Below are 16,090 nucleotides of genomic sequence, written 5' to 3'. Positions count from 1 at the left end.
CAGGAACAATGGACATATAAGGCTTTTGTGACTTTTACTGCTGTGCAAATGACTGACGATCCATATCAAGATACTGCATGTTTGTAGGTGGCAACTTGGTCTCGTGGAAGACCGATAAACAGTTTGTTGTAGCAAGACCAACAGCAGAGGCAGAATACAAGGCAATGATATTAGGAGTTGCTAAAATGATGTGATTGAAAGCCTTATTGGTCGAACTCAAAGAGGACTAGGGAAGTCAAATTAAGTTGTGGTGCGACAAGTCGGCTATCAACATTGCTAACAATCGGGTGCAACACGATAGAACTAAACATGTGGAGATTGATAGATTCTTCAACAAGGAGAAGTTGAATAACGGATTGTTGGAACTAATTCAAGTAGCTACTGGAGAGCAGGTGGCTGATTGCAACTTAGCTCAGTGAAGTTAACTAGATTATGTGACAAGATGAGCTTAGTGAATATCTTTCGCCCACCTTGAAGGGGAGTATTGAGATTTGTATCTAATGCAGGGTTCTAGTTGTAAATAGAAGAAGTCTGAGGGTTTATCTGTAAATGTTGTGTGGCTCAATATAAACCAAAAGATTAATGAAATGAGAAAGTTTTTAATTGCAAAATCATATTTCAATTGTAAACATAAAATTTAGATGTGTAAATACATAAGAATAGTGTAATAATGTATGTAAATGACCCCCAAAAAGAAGCAGCTGCTCAAATTATACAGTTGATCACGTTCACCTAATGAGATTGAAATAATTTGTACATGCCTCAACTTAAAACCTATTTCTTACAGAAATAATTGAATGATTTTTACACAAACCACTCCAAAGACAATCAATTAAAATTTGACGAATTGGTTTATTCTAAACACTATATTTGTTCTGTTAGTCTGAAAGAAACCACATGAAAGTAACCAGAGCAACTTACAAGATCAAGAGGAAGGAATTTGCTAATCCCGCAGATTTCATATTTCCTTTTCAGTCTCCTTCATTCCAGGAAAACCGCAGCCAGACTCCGCTGATGATGGAGACGAGATTGAGAGAGAAGCCACATTCAGTAATGGGGATAAGGAATTTGCTAATCCCGCAGATTTCATAGTTCCTTTTCAGTCTCCTTCATTCCAGGAAAACCGGAGACAGACTCCGCTGATGATGGAGATGAGATTGAGAGAGAAGCCACATTCAGTAATGGGGATTTCCTACCATTCTCTATGACTGATTGCCTGAAAAGCTTAGAACAGGCCAAGCAACTCATGAGCCTCCGTCCTCTCACATTTAATCTGTGGCTCTGCAAACAAGTTAGTATGATATCTAACTTCAGGGATTACAAGATTAGGATCAATAAAATCGATGGTTGGAGCTGTAGCTGCGAAGATGGCAGTTGAGGGCAACGGGGCTTCAGCTTTCCGGCGAGATCTTGACCTAATACCATGCAGCCGAGTTCTCTTTACTTCCTTTCCGATTCGCCCGACGCTTAAAAATCCACAAGCGAAAGCTTCGAGCGCCTTCGCAGTTGGCAGCCTGTTCCGGTTACCATGCCTTTGGGCATTAGAAGATGGTTCCTCATCAGCACTGCTGTTTTGATTCCAAGCTATCCTAAAACCATCAAAACTCTGCGGTTTGGAAGTTCGGTACATGGGCTCCATGTCAAAGTCCAGCGGAAACTGAGGCTGGTTTAAATCGAAGAGAGCTCGCGGACGCTTCTCATGATAAAAGCTATCTTCAAATGAAGAGCCAGATGATTTAGTGGATGATGCTTTCTCTGAAGTTTCGACTGCTTTCATGTCAGAGTCAGAGTCTATCTTCTCCGCAAATAACTTATGGCAGCCATTTCTCATTGCTTGCTTACAAGCACTTAGTCTCTGTCGCTTCAATAATGGCGCTATCTGAATTGTTTCGTTCAGCTGTATATTTCCTCCCTCCGGCTTTGAATCATTAGGCAAACTTTCAGGTTGGTCTGAGGATACCTTGTTGCTTGAAAAAGAATCGGTAGAGTGTTCAGTGGAGCTGTCACAATTAGTTTTTTCCATATTAGTGTGACCAGCTACTTCGAAAGGTAAGCTGCGCAGTCCCCTCAGCTTAGAAGAGCCAGCTGCAACATCAACCAAACTAGTGTCCACCACAGTAAATTTGATGAAATCAGCATTACAGTCGGCAAACCTTGAACGGAGATAAGAAGGATGGCGGTGATTATAGGCTGCTGTTAGGCTCTCACCATTGGCAATGACATTGCCTTCCTCTCCTTCAGTTGTCAGCTCAAGAAGCTGAGGATCGGATGCCACTTTACTCAAAACATCCATCACCGAATCGAAATACTGATCACCTTTCACCAGCTTCCTCGAGAATTTTCGTACGTCCGGGATGAGAAATACGATGGTGTTTTTGGTACAAAAATGCTTGGGAGTTTCAGAATGCCAACCTCTAGCGAGAAGACGAGGCCAGACGGCTTCCCAGAACAGATCATTCGATTTTGCTTTACTGAGTCTGAAATCACCGGTGAGAAATTTGATGATGTCGTTCAAAGCGAGGGTGGAGCAGGCTTTGCCGGTGGGTATTTCGGCGGCGCGTGAAAGGATTGGTTGATTAGTTCTGTTGGGATCGAGCATGAAGCCGGTGAGGTCTTGCTTGCCCTTACCAATGGCGACGGCTTCTACCAGAGCAACGACGCCAACTGCAGCCTTTAGAGTAAAAACAAGCTCCTCCAATGAAGATTTTCCCTCATTGAAAGCCTTAGTGGCCTGACAAATTGGTTAATTTGAGAGATTTTAAATTGATTCTTGAAGTCAACAAGTTCATGAACAATAACTTTGGATGCATAAAAAGTAAGGTGAGGGACCTCATTCACAAATCTAAGGTGAAATGAAGACAAAGACTATCTATATAAATGAAACCAGTGAAAATTTGTAATGATTATCTTCAACTTTGTGACTAAGATTATGGAGAAGCCTTTCCCATGAAAGTTTATGGTTCCTCATTTGGATGCCTACAATGGCATGACTATCACACTGAATTTGTGGCCTGATGACATTGAAAGTACTGCCCAATGCCATTAGATGCCATGTTCTCAAAATAATCACTTGTGTTCGTTCTTCAGCCTCACAAAAAAAAGCATTTCTTCCCATGAGAAGTTCATTCAGTAACCAATAATGGCATTCACTTTTAGAGATTCTAAGAGCAATCCAAAACCAGGACTATTTCAAATGGTTGGCAAAATTAAAGGTGGGACAATTCCGAATTATCCATGGTATTGATGATTGTAGGTGCTTTAAAATTGATACCATGCATATGCATGAAGGGACAAGCAAAGAAGCTAATGAAGAGGACCTTTGGGCATACTGGAATAATCCTCAAGCTGGTAATTATTATTGTTCTAGGCATAAAAAAATTATTATTGTTCTAGGCATAAAAAAATTATTATTGCTTCATCAAACTTTTAAAGTTAGCCACATCACAAGGTTTTACGAAGTGACCACGTTGTAAGGAATTGAAGGCAACAAGACAATAGAAAGTCAAATTTTTGCACCAAATTAAGGGTCCCTTCATGATTAAAAAAAGAGCAAAACAGAGAGATTATCAACACAAAATACAAACAACCAAAGGGACTAACAACCTTAAAAGATGAAAGACACACAACATCATTTAGATATGGAAATGTTTATTTTTAACTAAGCAAATGAATAAGTATGAAAGTAACTTGGACCTCTTGGAGAGGAAAATTTAAATCAATAAGATGGCACAGATCAAAATCTTCATATCACAAGGTCTTACAAAGTGACCAAGTCATAATAAATTGAAGGCAACAAGACAATAAATATCAAAATTTTGCACGAAATTAAGGGCCCCTTTTTCATTAAAAAAAATAACAAAACAAATAGATTATCAACACAACGTACAAACAACCAAAGGGAATAACAAACTTAAAAGATGAAAGACACAACTTAATTTAGACGACGACAACAACAACAAAAAGCTTTTATCCCACTAAGTGGGGTCAGCTACATGAATCATTTTTCTCCACTGTGTCCTATTGAGATGCGAAAAATTTATTTCTACATCATAAGCAAATGAAGAAGTGTGAAAGTGTGACAACCTCTAAGTCAGAACGGGAGTTGGCAAAGGGAATCCTAAGGAAAGGTTAGGATTCACCTTCCGTGAACAAAGATGTTATAGCTTATGTGAAGAAGTCTTAAAGCAGTCAACACCATAAGCAAATCTAGCAACCACCATCCTAAGAATTTCATCCTACATCAAGATTACTTATTTAAAGCAACTTAATGCACAAAATATATATCATTAAATAAGCAAATGAAAAATTTTAAAGCAGTTAATCATTAAAATACTTATTTTTAAAGAAATAAAAATCTTTTAATGATGCAAAATATTTCTGTGTTAACGCTATGGGAGGAGCAAACATTTATGGAGTAGAACAACTTTAAATTTCACGTCTTTTAGGAACAAAAAAGCTACAGATGTAAACTGGCATAATGATTCAAAAGTTGTAAGAACTTCTATGCTTCAAAGTTAGTCATAAGAAAATCTCCAGCTGCTAAATTTTGCATAGAAGATAAAGTTGATGACCCAAAGCGAGAATCAACCAATAGACAAACCAAAACCCCCAAAAATGAGAATTAAAATTCTCCCTAAGACAGCCAGTTGAGCTTCAATTCCTCCTGAATGCAAAAAATAGCTAGAAAACGAACCAATACCCCCGAATGCAAAAAATAGCTAGAAAACGAACCAATACCCACACGAGGTAGTCAAATTTAGTTGAATGTGGGCAATTTATAAATTTCTTCAAGGTGTGCAAAAATAGTATAATGATTCTCTAATATGTTCTATTAAGTTAAGAAGCATACATTTGATGGAAAACAAGCTTCTATTGGTTTTAAATCAGTTAGGTGACTTGGAAGATTTATTTGCTGGCACATTATACACGACCTAAAACTTATCCAATTTAAAAAAATTAAAACCCTATAGAGAGAGAGAGCGCGCGAGAGAGAGAGAAAACGAGAGAGAAGCGGAACACATGCATGTTTTTCTTAGAACGACAGGGGAAACCCAAGACAATACTGTGCACCTTTCTTAGTACAGTAGGTTTTGAAGACCATGGTCAAAGTCCCTTATAACACTGATCATGGCAGGCCCAACACTCCTTGTATATGCCCCCTATGTGGTGAAGGCAATTAGAGAAACCTACTGAGCATGAATATGATTAAAAAAAAATAAACGCAAGCTGAAAATTAAAAAAATGATTTAACGTCATTCCCTCAACCTTCACTTGCTTAGAAATCCTTTTACGCATAAAAGAGCATTGATCTCAGAAGAATCCATATGCAATGCCCGCTTTCAATGTGTCAAATATAGAATACAACACAAACACCCATTAATATGAGGACTTCTGCTATTACAAAACCCATTTATTTGTTGTTAAATGAAACAAGCACAATCCTTGAAGCAGACCATTATCCAATATGCCTATCAAATGATTGTAAGCTAATTATAAATCTACTAAATTATAGATAACATTTGAATGATGAATAAATTCCCGATTCACCTATATTAAATCATAATATGAAGAATATGACATTAGGAAAAATAAGAAAAAAATGACTATAGTTCCAAATAAAATGCAATTTTGTCAAGAACTCTGCAAACCAAACACAAAGTATAACAACAAGATTCTAGTTGTCTTGATGAGCATTAACCAAAATAACAAAATGGAAAGCTGACGTTCACCTAAATCTCCAAAAAATAAACCAAAATGTCTTACAAAATTGACTAAAAATCAGGTGGTCCGCCAAGCCATCTGCCTTGCAGTTCACATATAGCAAAAGTACAAATGGAGCAGTATGTCAATATTTTAAAACTTGCACAGCTATATACATAAGAAAAAACGAAAATCAAAGATATTGATTTCGTGATATGATGAAGTCAGTGACAGAAAGAAAGATTTCGTCATAATTATCATTAACCTATGCAGACATTTGCATTAAATATAATGCAATTATAAATATAAATGAGCAGTAAACATTTGCATAAAATAACCTCTATCAGCAAGTCTTGTTCTTCCTTTGGCATTCCCATCAGTAAGCGTGACAGTAGTTCCTGTTGTCTCCACCCAGTAAAAATTCGCTGCCCCTGTATGCATTTTCTGCTCCTTGACTTTCTGCAATCTGCCCATCTGTGATAGGCCTCAGAGCGATAGAATTTTCCATAATAGAAGGATAGAACATCTTTCATATCCTTGCACCCAATAAATTTCTTCACTTGAACCAGATTTTTTCTAAAAATGTACAGACCAAGGAGAAAACTCTGTATCTCCTCCTCACTCCATAAAGAAACTCGAGATTCAGGTAAAGGACTGCATCCATTGCACTCATTAATCTGCATTATTTCAGCTTTTAATACTGAACATAAAGAAGGCAAGTGGCTGTGATTGAAACCATTAGATAAGCATCTACTCCCCAAAGAAGTGCAATAATCTTTTAGTTCTCTTTTGGCATCATCTGTGTGCACCCACATTATTGGGATGCTCAACCCAGTTTTGCACGGTAATTCAGAGGCACGAAGGTGTAGGGAGTCGACCAACATGGATGGAATTTCCACCTGGTAATCATCCCCTACGCAAGGGGATAATATGGGATCTCCAAATATGTCATCAGTAGAAGCAGAAACGGGTGAAGATCGATTGCTTGAGGATGTTTGTGCAAAAAACTTCTCATTTAGACTTGATAACTCCTCACATCGGTTTACCTCAACCAGATTCATCTGCCAAGATTTTGAAAAGGACAAAGAGGGTCACAACAATGTAAATCTAGTGGCAGAATGCGATCAACAATGGCAAACACAAATAAAACATAAAACAATATTCAGTCGCTGATGTCAACCATACCTGCCAAAACAATCATAATATTTCTAAATTTATCTAGTTCCCCAAGAGAGACAATTTAGATGGAACCGTCTATGAATCTTATTAAAAAACAGTACCAGACAAGCCTCAAACCATAATGAAAAATTGGGGAATTATGATTCATTGAAGTTCTCGAGTGCTGCATACAATTATGTATGGACAACAGTCACCCACTTTAGTTCTCAATGCTTTCTTAACAGAAAAGTGTCAAAATAATCCTTTAATTTTTTGCAGGGGTCATTTGAGTCCCAGAGTCTACAAAAATAGAAATTCGGTCCTCAAACTCTTTTAATATTGACTGAAATAATCCTCGCGGAGGACTTTGTTACGTCTATATGCCTAGTCTAAGGGCAAGTGCGTCTTTTGCATGCCAAAAGACAATTTAGCCTTTTATTATTATTATTATTGGGTAAAAATAAACTTATTATGTTTAGGGTTAGATATATGCATGAGATTGAGTAACGAGTCTTAGTTTTAGGTTTTGGGAGAGATTTCCTACATTTTGCGTAGAAGTTTATTTTGTCCTGTGGAGTCTATAAATTGTTATCTTCCGTGTGTATGGGGGCAAGTAGTGTTTGTGTTTGCTCTCAAATTCCTATCTGGAGTTCTTTTTCCCTTTGTGGGTTGTATTCGGTTGTATCATCTCCAAGGTGATGATTGTATCCTCCATTTTCACTTTCCTCAAACCATCTCCTCCCCACCTCTCAGCGGCCAAACTCCCCTCTGTTACCCCGACACCCAGTCATTCCCCTTTCCTACAGGTTATTCCTGTTGTCCTGTCTCCCTAATACCTTTTAGCTTCTCCCAAGCAACAAACTATCGGCTAATATATTTTTTGAAAATAAGATTTTAAAAATTAAATTTAATATAATATATAATGTAAATTTTAATTTTGTGAAAATGGTATATATATTTTTTTATTTATGGAAAATGATGAGACCGGATAGACCTCATATATCTAATAGTTTAAATAGTTGAGCACAATACCATAAATGATATATCATGTCGATGGATGAACGTATCATTTATTGGTAGACTTAACTATCTAAACTTAAAAGTTTATGACTCTATTTTGGTCTGCGAAATTTATAGCCAATAAATTCTTCTATCTAATACACAGATTAGATAGGGTTTAGATTAATCTGGGTTTTTAATTCCCTATAGAGGCAAACCCTTATAGTTAATTACATCCCAAATGACGGGGGTCATTTGAGAAAACTCTCGATAATGATCAAAGGTTTCGTCTTCAAGAATTCAAAGTTTAGGTTTTCACAATTGCTTGTAGGAAAAGTCAAGTGGAATAGGTTTAAATAGAAACAGTTATTTCTGGAATCCTGAAAAGTAGGAGATGTTGAAGATACTGACAAATGTTCAGTGACATCTCAAACTAACCTATGGTTCGACTTTACATCTTTGAAAAAGAAATTATGTGATGTTTCAGTAATGTAAATTATTTAGATATTTGGGGCTTGTATTCGCATATCATATGCAAATGACCCGAGAAAATAGGACTTATGTCTTATCAGACGACAACTTCGGAATCGCCCGAGAAAATAGGAGGACTTATGTCTTATCAGACGACAACTTCGGAATCCTAAAAAGTTTAGGACTTATATCGTACAATGTAAAATCGTAGAAAGTTCTAAACGATGGTGTATGAGGATTTACGTCGTGCTAGACAAACGACATCGACGTCCTATAGGTATGTTATTTAAATCTATCGAGGTTCACCTGGAGCTCCTCCTGTCGCTTATTGTCATCGTCTCGACCGTTGCTCGGAGATGAATCTTCACTCGCCCACGTCGTTGTCTCGATCGCTGCCCGGGGATAAATCGTCATTTGATGGCTTCGTCGTCTCGTCCCGAGAAAAGGATAAATAAAAGAGAAAAAATCATGCCTCGAACGGCCCATCCTAGGGTGTTATATAAATATGCTAGGAAAACAAATATTTAAAAGTATGAGTACAGATGAATGTCTATAGTACGATATAGTAAATGAAAGGAATAACTGCGTAGTAAAGTACTCTAACAGGAAAAAAATGAAAGAAAACTATCAAAGTAAAGCAATATAAAGAAACGAAAAACTATGCAGTAAAGAAAGAAATATGCAGTAAAAAAATAAAATTGAAACAACTAAATGTACCTGATTAGCTTTGTTGACATTTCAAAATAAATTGCAATGACAGCATTGTTGACATTTCAAAATAAATTGCAATGACATAAAAGGGATTAGATAAGCATTTGCAGATTGTGAAAGAAAGGCTAAATGATGAGCATATGAAAATCTCGAAGTGGGATATCAGATTTCAATTTGGGGATAGGCTCAGACTAGACTTCTTTTTATTTCCTCGATCCCCCAGGCTACTGACATATTGAAGTCAACCTATCAATATCAACTAGAGGTCACCAACGAATCACCCCTATAGTCGGGCAGCCCTACACCCTATCGTTTAACGTATATGTGAATCAGATAATATCTGAACTTATCAAGGTATGGTGCAACTATATATATGACGTTTAAATGAATGGTATGTAGTATCTGAATTCTCAAAAGAAGTATAGTATTTGTTCTTATAGTATCTGGTGTGTAATATGTGATATGTTACAAATGTAATATCTGTCGTGTATGGTGTGATGTGTAGTATGTGGTGTGTTACAAATGTAATATCTGTCATGTGGGGTTTGATGTGTAGTATATGTGGTGTATCTATATGTAGTGTATGAAATGTATTATATGATATGCGGAGTGTATATGTGAGTGTTATCAAGTGTATATATATATTAACCAATGTATAGTGTCTCTGGTGTGGTATTTATCATTTCTTGAATGTGGTACCTATCATTTTGTGGATGTGATATCTGCTCCTTTTGCAAGTTTTTGCAAGTGTAGTATTTGTATAATAGATTATTGTGTATATGTTCTTTCTAACTACCAATTCTCAAACCTTTGAAAAGGGTTAGAGCAGTCGACGACTTAAGCGAGTGAAAGGGCATCTCATTAATTGAATATTGATTTTATATTTTCAGCTATAAGAAAAGTTGATCAGTGGTTCTTTGCATCATTGTTTGTTGCCCCTCATCTCGAACTAATAGGCCACCTCAATATTTCATATGCTCATCCAACAAAATTTTGTATATTTCATATCAAGAAAATGAGAGAAGTAATCATTTAAGCATTTCTATAACATCCATCTTCCACTTCTAAGCTTGAATTTTAAAGCCCATATATGATCACTACATGCTTTATTAACTTCCCTAAGTGTGATATACTTCTATTTTTATATCATTTAATTTTCAGGAAGCAAGAGGAGTTGAATATAACAAGGGGCTTAAGCATAAACACCATTGAATAAAACCGAGCTCGGCAAGGACAAAACCCGAGCCACCACTGAACGAAACCGAACTCAACAAGATTTTAAAAATTAAACCATCAAAAACTAAATTGGATCACCAAAGGAAGACCAAAACTAGATTATTGGAAAACCAAACCAAGCCAAGAAAACCAAACCGAGCCACCAAAGGAAGGGGCAAAATTAGTTGTCCAGAATCAAACAATCTCACTGTATATTCGAATAAGGCAACAAAGAGAGTAAGACTACAACTCCAAATTAATTCTCAAAACCAAAGAAAAGCCTTCAATATATTTATTTGCATAGGGACACAAGAAAGACAGAAGTCAGCCCCCAAATAATATTCAAAACCAAAAAACGAATTTCCAACATGTATATTCACATAGGGGCAGCAAGAAGCATAGGAAACCAGCCCCCCAAAACTGATCAAAACTACAAAACAGATTTCCAACATCTTCATTCGAATAGAGACAGTGAGAAGAACAAAAAGACGAGCCCCAAAATTGATTCTCCATAACCAAAAATATTTCCTATTTCCAATACATGCATTCGAAGCAAGAAGAGCAAGAATTCAGCTCCAAATAAATGTTCAGATCAAACTAATGTGTATTCAAATAGGGCAGCAAAAGTAGCAAATAGGGCAGCAAAAGTAGCAGAAAAGTAGCAGGAATTTAGCCCCAAATAATTGTTCAAACTAAACATAATGTATATTCAAATAGGGTAGCAAAAGTAGCAGGAATTCAGCCCCGAATAACTGTTCAAACTAAACATAATGTGTATTCAAATAGAGCAGTGCATTCAAATAGGGCAGCAAAAGTAGCAGGAATTCAGCCCCAAATAACTGTTCAAACTAAACATAATGTGTATTCAAATAGGGCAGCAAAAGTAGCAGGAATTCAACCCCAAATAACTATTCAAACAAAAAAAAAAGTATCTCCAAATATTTATTCGAGTAAGGCAACGAGAGGAACAGAAATGCACCCCCTAAACTATTAATCAAAACTAAGAAATAAATCTCCCATATGTATTCGAATAGAAGCAACAAAAGGAACAGAATTGCAACCCAATCTATCAAAGCTGTGATGAAGAATAATCAGATTTCAAAGACAAATGAAATCTAACATTGGCTTCTTGCTAACTCAAGAAATAAGAAGAGTAAGAAAGATCACGAGATAAAAGCCTCCAACAAGTTTCTCCAAAATCTCAAAACAAAAAAAATTGCAACCCTCAAATGCTCCCTCAAAGGGGTATTTATAGTTGAGCAAGGGGAGGAGATGCTCACGGTAAGGGACACGCACAAACCCAAGAACGAGGGTTACCAAATTCATAGCGCGGGAAAAACCGTTACAAGAAAGTGACTGGCAGTTATGACCGGAGAAGAATGTAAACCGCAACCGAAGAGGAATAAGGTGACCGGAGAAACCGGAAATGGGGCCTCCCTACTCGGCCGAGAGGAGCAAAGGGAGCTAGGGCATGTTTCGGTCCCAAGAGGAAGAGGAGGCGCACGTTAGGGAGAGATTAAAGCTTAGGGATTAGATTTAGGTATTTAAAAAAAAACTTTCATTTAAAAAAAGATTTTATTAATTTTTATATAAAAAAAAATTTGTGCGATTCACTCGTGCGCGGCGTCCCAACAAAATGGGTGTCCTCCTTAGCTAAAATCGACGTTACGGACGCGACGGCGCAGTCCGTTTCGTCATCCAGGGTCATCTGGATAAATTCATCAACGATCGCGTCAAATTAACTTCGATTTACGCGCGGCACGAAATTATTTTGTGACAAACGAAATTATTTTGACCTGATCGATGTTGTTCAACGAATAAAATAAAAATTTTGACCGGTCTTCGCATAAGCGACAACTAAAGTCAAGCACATCGCTCGCGGTGGTAAGTCAAATGTCGAACGTCGTGTGGTCCAACTATGTCTTTCAAATTCCTATGGGAACTCAACAAGAGTTTCAATATGTTGGATTTAATCGACTTAACTAGATGTCAAGAATCAGAAACTGTGAAACCGTCCACATGAAACTTCGAGGAGCGAAGAAATAACTTGAATTTCTAAATATTGTAGGTCCAGGTCTAGTCCTCTAGGAGAGTCAAATAGGAAACCCTAAGACTAGATTTTAGCCTCTGAGAGGAGGGAAAGAAAGAAAGACCTCAAAATTGAAGTCAACACAAACTACCTCTATCGACCACCTGCAACCCTTCCCACTTGTTGTCCATACAGTTTCGCAGCTTCCCTTCACTATCACCCGCCTCCTGTAACTGTCGTCATCCCTCCAAATCATTCCTATCCCTCTAGGCTACCTTCACCACTCATTGGGATACATTTAAGAGTGTTTGCTTGTGTCGTTTTATGTTGTGTGTTGTTATTTCCGTTCAAGTCATGTTGTAACCCTATTTTAATAGTAATGGAAGTTTGCTTTTGTGTTTCCACTGTTCTTCTTACTAGTTCTGGTATCATTTGATATCAGAGCTAGCCCAACCCTAGTCTCATCCAAGGATTTCCTAGCATCCGCTCCTACCCAAGCCACTTTCACCAATAATTTTTCCTTTCCGATTCTTAAACCTCCAAACAAGAATTGGACCTAACACTAATTAACCCCTTGCTCATTTTCAAAATCGACAACAACAAATTAAATTTTCTACACCGTTAATGAGTCTCCTACACCCTTTTTCACCTCCCAACCCTAAACTCTAGCCATGCCACTAGGAAGATGCATGCCCAAGCATTCTCGAGAAAAGATACGGCGAGAGATTTGCCAACTTCATTGATGGCTTACTGACATTGAAGATGAAATTCAATGGGATGTTACATTTGATCGCGATCGGTGGAGTCGAAGAGGAGAACAAGAAGACATAAAGATGAAACGGGAAACACAGCGTCAGTTCCTACCAACTTACTACTGCCAAAAGTTACAGACTCTAGCTTCTGAAGTAGGGAGACCGCATCACCAAGCAACCCCCCTTGCTACTATCCAGCAAAATCAATCTGCAAGACTATCACAACCAGAAAATGTTGCAAGTGCCACAAATTTGGACATGATGAAGCAGAATGCACAACCAGAGGGAGTGATCTGCTTAACCGAGCAGAGCGTCATCGAAAATTTGGGTAAAGACACCACATAAGTTGAAGACGATGTGGACATAAAGGAGAATGACCAACTTTCAAATGAAGAGATAAACGGCAAACCGGAAAAATATGTTGACTTCAAAGAAGATCTACAATTATCAACTAACAAGAGACGCTACCAATTTTAGTTGACCCCGAGATAAAGATTCCAGTTGAGGTAACAGTAGCCGTTCGGAAATGTAGTGACCTTGATGTAATGAGCATTCTTGCAGAGTATGAAGGGGTGGTATCTGAAGCTAGTGTTTCACAAGCGGTGAGAGGAACATCAACATGACTGACTTAGGATGTCCAAAAAGGGCAAGAGACAATCACAGATACATGACCACCACAAATCAAAGCATAGCAATTTTTTTAGATGCAGCATGCCAGAAGAGGGGTCAATGTCGGGCATATTACATGAAATTATTCAGATGTTATTTTCAGTCCAGCGAGGTACTCATTGCCAGATGTTCTGACAGAATAGGTGAATCTCAACTTTGTAATGGGTCCTAGAAGCTTGATGAGATGAAAATTCTTCAATCGAATCTAGGTCCTATCTGTAAAAAAGAGGACTCTTCTGAGAAGGTGTTAGAGAGAGGAGTGCAGCCTGTCATAAACTTCACCCCATAATTGATTTATCCTCCTTAACCAGTTCCTCAGCTGCACTCAATAAATTACAAAAGTGGAAGAAATAGGTTATCCCTAGAATGGCTCGATACCTGAGCTTTGAAAATACTCATATACCCAGAGTTCCGGCACAGGGCGTGTCAAAGGTGGACAGATACATATTCTACCAAAATATGTTTTGGAATGACAGTGCCTACAAGATCGACTTGTCAGAGGACTACAACGTTTCAGCCACGTTTAATGTCGCCGACTTGACAACTTACTTGGAAGAGCCTGAAGCTTTGACAAATGAGGTCGAAGCTTTCCCAACCCCAAGAGACTGACGCGGGCACTAAACAGCGTCTAATCTCTGGTGTTGAAATAACGCCCTATCGCAGGCGCTGAAAATCTTATGAATTATCGCGAAGCGGGAAGAAAAGGCAGGATCGCGAGCACGCAAACAAACTCTCGCAATCCGAGAAGAAGCATCGCACATGCAGAAGCGAAATTGTGAACCAGAGGTTTCCTTCGGTACCCTTCTTCATTGAGAAAGTGTCTTATGGATTCATCTTGGATTCCCACCCATCTCTTTTGTGTAGAAGTTTCTTTTGTCCTATGGAGTCTATAAATTGTTATCATTTGTGAGTGGGGGGCAAGTAGTGTTTGTGTTTGTTCTCAGATTCCTGTGTGGAGTTTTTTCCCCCTTTATGGGATGTATCTGAGGAGGTGGTAGCGATTCGGTTGTATCGTCTCCAAGGTGGTGATTGTATCCTCCCTTTTACCTTCCTCAAACCTTCTACTCCTCATTCCTCGGTCGTCAAACTCTCCCTCTGTCACCCCAACACCCACTCATTCCCCCTTCCTGCAGGTTATTATCATTGTCCCGCCTCTTTAACTACTTTTAGCTTCTCCTAACCACCACACTACCGGTGTCGATCACTTACAACCCTCTCCACTTATTGTCCATACAGTTCTGCACCTTCCCTTTGCTACCACTCACCTCCCGTAGTTGTCGTCATCCCTCTCAATCATCCATATCCCTCTTACAAACTCGCATCACAAACCTTTCTCACACTCTCTCACAATCCCTCTAATTGTTCCTCCGCACTATCACCACATTTTGGACGCTCGAATAATGCTTTGGGAATCACTATCCTACGCAAGAGAGACTCTTGAATTCTATCCCCCTTCTTTTTAAACCTTTAGTGATGCCACATAGAAAGTAAGCTACATAATTCCCCTATGTCAGTTGACACACATCAGACTTCCCGTTGCAATGCTAGATTTCCAGGTTCTTTGCATGCTTAACCTTGGAAAGGTGCCCTGGTGCTCCACAATAGCACCGAACTTCTCTGTTCTTCGTGTGTTCACACCAAGAGGAGTGGCACACTGGCGCCAGAACTAGCGTTAGACTTCCAATCTATCTAAATGTGCCGCCCTAGTGCCTGACTTGCCCTATTCTTTCAGTCTCTCTGGTGAAGTGGTGCCCTGGCGTCTAAACTGGACCATACTTCCGGTATCTTTGGTAAAGTGGTGCCCCGATACCAAACTTCCAGCTTCTAACACCACACTTCCAGTTTTCCTTCTTACTAGTTGATCATGGGTGACCAAAACAACAAAGGAATTGCAATTTTTATTATGGAAATTAAATAGGGTTACAACTGACACTTACGACAATAAGAAATAAAAACGAAAGAGGCAACCATAGACCCAAACTAGGGCTAGGGTGAAGGTGGTGACTGGGCAGCGAGAAGGAATGGATGGGTGTTGTTAGGGCAGTAGAAGCGGGTTTAATGGCTATGGATGAATTTGGTGGAAGGGCCGGCAGTAGTTACGGAAAGGAAGGAGCGAGGCCGGTGGAGGACGGCTGGTTGGTATTGGGTATCATCAAGGAGGGTGGAAGGGTTGGCTGAGTTATGGTGGGGTGGGGAAGGGGGAGTGTGGTTGGACTGCAAGGCAAGGGGATGTGATGTTGGGTCGTACGAGGGAAGAAAGAGGTTAGTGACAAGAACTCGAGTTAGAGGCAGGAAGCTCAGTGAAAGGGGGTTGCTAGGTGGCGGGGAAGGCTAGCAGGAAGTTGTGGGGCTGCATGAACAACACAAGCGTTGTTCTTCGTGGGGG

At 38.8% G+C, this 16,090-nt stretch overlaps 1 protein-coding gene across 1 annotated transcript in view; it reads right to left on the bottom strand.

Moving 5' to 3' along the window:
* Positions 1–1,069: 1,069 nt before the first annotated feature.
* LOC110019966 overlaps positions 1,070–16,090 on the bottom strand; it is a 23,186-nt gene continuing 8,165 nt past the window's right edge. The window contains exons 3-4 of the mRNA XM_020717880.1: positions 6,039–6,761; positions 1,070–2,731 (exon numbers count right to left, since the gene is read on the bottom strand). Of these exons, the coding sequence (XP_020573539.1) occupies positions 1,226–2,731; positions 6,039–6,761 (2,229 nt within the window). The 3' untranslated portion in view covers positions 1,070–1,225. The remainder of the gene's footprint in view (positions 2,732–6,038; positions 6,762–16,090) is intronic.

This window comes from Phalaenopsis equestris, unplaced genomic scaffold (genome assembly GCF_001263595.1).
Source record: "Phalaenopsis equestris unplaced genomic scaffold, ASM126359v1 Scaffold000088, whole genome shotgun sequence".
Taxonomy (NCBI): Eukaryota; Viridiplantae; Streptophyta; class Magnoliopsida; order Asparagales; family Orchidaceae; genus Phalaenopsis; species Phalaenopsis equestris.
The sequence above is the reverse complement of the archived record's forward strand: the minus strand, read 5'-3'. Positions and strand labels throughout refer to the sequence as shown.